Below are 6,000 nucleotides of genomic sequence, written 5' to 3' on the forward strand. Positions count from 1 at the left end.
TCCTCTGAGCCTCTTGTATTTCCACATTTACTTCCTTCCCCAGTTTGGGGAAGTTCTTTGCTATAATTTGTTCTAGGACTCCTTCAGCACAAAAGGTATTGTATTTCTAGCAAGTGTCTAGAAGATGTCTATCTGGGGGGCATCTGGCGGACTCAGTCAGTTAAGCATCTGACTCGACTTCATCTCCAGTCCTGATCTTACAGTGGTGAAATAGAGCCCCGTGTCAGGCTGTGAGCTGGGCATGGAGCCTGCTTAAGATTCTCCATTTCCCTTTCCCTCTTTCTCTAAAAAAAAAAAAAAGTCTACCTGCAACAAAAGTAGAGCCAAGTGCAAAAGCAGAAAGGAGAGCATCCCACAGTGCACAACCTTTAAGCTATGTTTCTTTTTTCTCTGATCTACATTTTTTCAAAAGAAGACCAGAAACAGTGGAAAGCTCAAATGCAAAATGCAAATAAATACTTCCATCCTTGTAAGATTTAGTCATCATTTTTGGTTCTCCTATCACAAGGCATTTACTCCTTGCCGTCCTGACCTGGTGGATAGGCCATATATAGTACAGTCTCTATTTGTCCTAAGTGGTAACTAGTGTGTAGTCTAAATAAATGACTACAAGCTGGTTGGGAAAAGCAATTAAAAACGAATCAGATTGACTTGAAAACCAAAACACCTCTGTGGTGAGCTCTAGAACCCATTTCTGAGCTTGCGGAGAACTTTGCTGCAGATGTGACAGAACTCGTAGCTTCGGGTGTACCCAGATGCTAAGAATATACATTTGAAAATACAGATTTTACATTATTCCACTTTGGTGGTTAATTTACAAGAAAACCTAACGAGGGGACTTAAGCTTTTTATTATGCAAATGCATACTTTAAAAAAAATTCTGGGGGCCATTTGGGTGGCTCAGTCGGTTAAGCATCCGACTTCGGCTCAGGTCATGATCTCACATTTCGTGGGTTCGAGCCCCGCATCGGGCTCTGTGCTGACAGCCAGCTCAGAGTCTGGAGCCTGTTTCAGATTCTGTATCTCCCTCTCTCTCTCTGACCCTCCCCTGCTCATGCTGTCTCTCTCTCTCAGAAATAAATAAAACATGAAAAAAATAAAAAAAAAAATTCTGGGGTGCCTGGGTGGCTCCCTCAGTAGAGCGTCCGACTTCAGCTAAGGTCATGATCTCGCAGATTTTGGGTTCAAGCCCCACGTTGGGCTCTGTGCCGGCAGCTAGCTCACAGCCTGCTTTGGATTCTGTATCTCTCTCTCTGATCCTCCCCTGCTCACACTATTTCTCGCTTTCTCAGAAATAAATAAAACATTAAAGAAAAAAATTTTAAATTCTATTGAGATATTTTGTAACCAATTCTAGCTGACAAAATTTTAGTTCTCCAGCGGAATAGATTAAGTAAAGAGAATACTTCTTTTTCCTTCTTCATCTTTTAGTTCAGCAAGAAACTCCAGTTAAAAACTTCAGTCCTATTTGAAATGTAATAAGTAGCAAAGACTTTAGTAGAAAATTACTAGTGAGAAAATGTCTTAAGAGGTTTTTGTGTCCTTAATAATGAGTATCCTTAAATTTTGGGGGTCATGAATTTTAAAAGATCAAGTCATCCTGGATATATGCTTTTTACCATTTCATTATCCAAATCATGAACAGCTAGATTTTTTTTTTTAAAGTTTTTAATTTTCATTCCAGTCTTGGAGAGCTAGGTTTAAGTGAAGTTAGAATTTTACCCACAGTAAGAGAAAAAAGCAGGGGAAGGCGAGAGACTTGAGAATGTGTGCAAGGGGTTGTAATGCGGGACTGTAGAATAGAAATTTAGGGGGAAATGAGAACATGAGTGAAATCGAGAGACAGTAAGAAAGTGGTGAAATCAGATTATAGCTCTCAGTGGGATCAAAGGATTTTTGCAGTTAGGGTGTTTGAGGGAGTGAGCTTGGAAGAGAGGTGATATTGGGAAGTGGGGCTCGTGAAACTGAAACTATGGAGGGTTCCAGTTGTTGGTGGTGACACGGTCTGAGATGTGAGTGAGTGACTTGGTTAAGGTTGTGGTAAGGCTACATGCAACTGATTTTACTGTCAAAATCTTAGACTCCTGGGGTGCCTGGGTGGCTCGGTTGAGTGTCTGACTCCTGATTTCGGCTCAGCTTGTGATCCCAGAGTCCTGATCCCAGAGTTGTGGGATCAAGCCCCACATCAAGTTTCGTGCCGAGTGTAGAGCAAAGATGTCATGTGGGACATTTCTAGATACCATGTTCAATGTGATCTCAGTTCCTTCATCATGGATTTAAAGTTATTATTTTTAAATTAACTCTTCATTAACTCACACTTATTTTTGCTTTAGGACTTTGTTGTTACTCTTGTTGCCACTTTTCTGTGGTTGGTGAGCACTTCAGCCTGGGCTAAAGCTCTTACAGATATTAAAATAGCTACTGGTCACGGTATTGTCAAGGAACTTCAGCCTTGTAGCTCTCAAGAAGTGACGTGTTCCTTTGTCTCTGTTACTAGTATGGGATCCCTAAATGTGTCTGTGGTATGTATGCAGTATTTATAAGATATTTTCTTTCACTTAGAAAAATCTTACCAGTAGTATAAGAAAGCAATAGTTTTTAATAAATCTCTGAATATATTGTTTTTATTTTTACTAAGCTCTCAGAATCCTAATTACCAGACAGTCTTTACCTTTGTTATCATGAAGAAAAGTTTGTTAAGAAAACTACTACTTGCTAAACAAGTTTAAACAAGATCATGATTGGGTCTTTTTCATTAAAATTGAGTAGGCAAGACTTCTACCTGAAAGGCACTAATAGTAGTCACTAACATTTATAAAAACTATGTGTCAAGCATTGTGCTAAGGGCGTTACATTCATCTTGTTTAAGTTACCCAATAATCCTAAGAGGAATGTGGGAGCTAGTATTATTATCTTCACTTTACAACTGGGAGAAAGGTAGCCCATATGTTAATTTGCCCAAGATGACACAACTGGTAAGCCAAGGTGTCGACCTCGACTGACTCTAGAGCCCATTCTCGAATTCACGTGTACCAGGTCTCTGAAAGTCATACTTTTATGGCTTCTTAAATGATCTTTAAAAATTGGTATATATAAATTTAAATAATAGTCTGCTATCTTACTAAAATACAGATAAATGTATCACTAAATACATTATCAATAGACTGTTTATATTATGTTTAAAGAAGTCCGTTTTTTCAGGAAAATACTTTTCCAGTGGATGAAGTCAGCCCTGCCTTATAAAGTAATTGGGCTGAATTTTTGTTTTATAACTATGATTTAAAAGTCACTTGTTTGCATTTATATTGACCATGATCTGAGATGAACAGTTTCCAAAATGTTTTTGTATGCAAATATGCAGAAAATAGAAGGCATTAAGCCTTCAGTTATAAGATTCTACTCTCCAGCTCTTTACCCCACTCTTCCATCAGAAGTCACTATTATATTTATTTAAAAAAAAAAAAGAAAAAAGGGTAGTTTCAGTTTATTCATCTCTTAGACTTTGATCTCATCAGATTTGTAACTGGGAAGACAATTCCCGTTACATTGACCACTAGGATGTGAAGTAAAGTTCTTGTGTGAGTGCTTTTCTCTTCTGGCTGCAGCTGTTGAAATAGGAGAGATAGTGATAGTGGGAGAGAAACTAGGGACCTAGGAGACTCCCAGGGGCAGTTTATAACCAGTCAGTTGGAGAAAAGTGAAAGCCCCCAACGAAGGAAGCTCCTTCCTGCTCCTGTTCACCTTCCCTGGGAAGCGCTAAAGTCTGATTACAGAGTAGTAGTAGAAGGGTAAGACGTGTTTCTCTTAAATTTAATCCCATCTTTTTGGTAATGACAAGCATGCCAAGATAAGATTTCTTTTAGTCATAATTTTATAGGTTACAGATTGAGAGATTTTAGCTTGATTTCCTTGGGAATAGTCATTATGTATTCAGATTTGGCACAGAACTGGAAAATCTTCCTTTTTTTATTTTACTTTACCTATAGTTTAAATTGTAAATGAAATCATGGTATTCTGCCTCGAAATGTTAAATATTCAAAATTAAATGGGTATAAATTTTTAAGGAGATACTAAATTTTCATGTTTATTTTTCTCTTCCTTAGATCTTTGGCTTTCTGAATATGATACTTTGGGGAGGAAATGCATGGTTTGTGTACAAGGAGACCAGTTTACACAGTCCGTCAAACACTTCTGCTTCCCACAGCCAAGGAGGTATTCCACCTCCTTCTGGAATATAATTAAAGGGAGAAATACACTGTATGAAACATATGTGTATACTTTGACCTGTTGCCAACATCTTGAGAAGCATTATTTGTTTCTAATAAAAGTAATGGCTTTTTCAATAAATTGGTGGGTTTAAAATTTTGCTGCTTTTTTATATAAAGCCTGTGCCTTTCCTAGAAATTTAAGATGTAAATGTATTCTCACATGTAAATTTGAAAATTCAGGGGCCTATTATGAGATGATACACATTTTTAAATGACTGGTTATTTCTTTACTAAGTTGTTTGCCTTCCAAAGTGTTTACACCTTAAGCCTTAATGTATGTCTTTACTCAGAAAAGAGTTACATTGTCATAATAGGAGGAAAATCTCTATTTGGAATATACACTACTGTAAGTTTGTACAGATCATATTATCTAAGACCTGTCTTTGTTTAAGAAAGCCTTGATTACATAAATCATATTTAGAAAAAACAGTTCAGAATTTGTATCTGAACATTGTTTATATGTTATGAAAAACTTGTACTTGCAAAGACTGGTTGTATGTTTTGTTTCTGTTTTTCTAAGTGACCTACAGTACTTAATAGGTATACTAAAATTGTTTTGGGAATGGGATTTGGAAATTTCAGATAGACGTATAGTTAAGTTAGTGATTCTGTTGCATGAGGCAGAAACTTCCAGTATGCTGGTTGTTTATTAGGCTTGCTATAGAAGTAGAAAGAACGTGGTTCAACTCGAGAGTTTGATATGTCCGGGCATTACTCTCAGTGGTGTCTTCTGCTGTCCTCTGTTGCTCATGCTACTTAAGTGCAGGCTGAGACCTAGTCTCCTTGCACGCAGAATGAAATAAGCCACCTTTTCTTGCAGACCCTTTCATAGGGTTAAATTTGAGATCGCCTTTTACTTTTGAAACATTTAACCTTTAGATTCAATGAAGTTGCTATTTTGAGTGTAGCATTGATATTGTGAAAATAAATGCAATTTGGATTTCATGTTTCTTCATGTTCATTCTTGCACAAGTGGATGATTAAGGAATTATGCATCATAAACAGGAATTTAAGTGAGCTGTATGAGTCTTTGTGCACACATTTGGTATATTCTGAATGCAGGGATTATTCACATTTTCCTTCCTAATAACTTTTTGTTGTAAAGGGCCAGATTTCTTATTCTTACCAAATGATTGTTTATAGTGAAGCACATCTTGCTATTGCCTTATTTTTGTTGCTTTTGTTTATGGTAAGAATTGTCAGTATGAGAATGTATATCTTTTATGCAACAGACTTAATAAAGAAGTTAAAAGAAAGAGTGCACTGATTGTTACATTACAAAGAAAACTTCATCTTAAAGGCAGGAGCAGTACAAAATGGAATTGATTTCCAGAGTAGGAAATAGAATGTCATAATAATTTTGTTTAATGTTTGACAAGAGGGGCACCTGGGCGGCTCGGTCGGTTGTGTCCGACTCTTGATTTTAGCTCAGGTCATGATCTCAGGGTTATGAGATGGAGCCCTGCATAGAGCTCTGGGTGGGGCTTGGAGTCTGCTTAGGATTCTCTCTCTCCCTCTACCCTTCCCCTGCTCGTGTGCTCGCTGTCTTTCAAAAAAAAAAAAAAAAAAGATTAGCAAGAAATAAGAGACAAATATACTTTGGAGACCCTGGTTCTATCCTCTTTTCTTTCACTCTTATTTAAAAAATGCTCATTTGTAAATGTTAAGCTGATAAAATTTTTCTCATTGACCTTCCATTATTAGGCAGCAGATGTTCTTGATTAAGATTATA

At 37.1% G+C, this 6,000-nt stretch overlaps 1 protein-coding gene across 2 annotated transcripts in view; it reads left to right on the plus strand.

The window, feature by feature from the left end:
* The window catches only part of SYPL1 (synaptophysin like 1), a 28,489-nt gene extending 22,965 nt beyond the window's left edge, over positions 1 to 5,524 (plus strand). The window contains exons 5-6 of one of the 2 annotated variants that reach the window (XM_039249810.1): positions 2,334 to 2,522; positions 4,104 to 5,524. In XM_039249810.1, the coding sequence (XP_039105741.1) occupies positions 2,334 to 2,522; positions 4,104 to 4,238 (324 nt within the window). In that variant the 3' untranslated portion in view covers positions 4,239 to 5,524. The remainder of the gene's footprint in view (positions 1 to 2,333; positions 2,523 to 4,103) is intronic. The other variant, XM_039249811.1, reaches the window with a different exon arrangement.
* Positions 5,525 to 6,000: the final 476 nt, after the last annotated feature.

The sequence above is a fragment of the Hyaena hyaena genome, unplaced genomic scaffold, assembly GCF_003009895.1.
Source record: "Hyaena hyaena isolate Hyena2069 unplaced genomic scaffold, ASM300989v1 scaffold_347, whole genome shotgun sequence".
Lineage (NCBI taxonomy): Eukaryota > Metazoa > Chordata > Mammalia > Carnivora > Hyaenidae > Hyaena > Hyaena hyaena.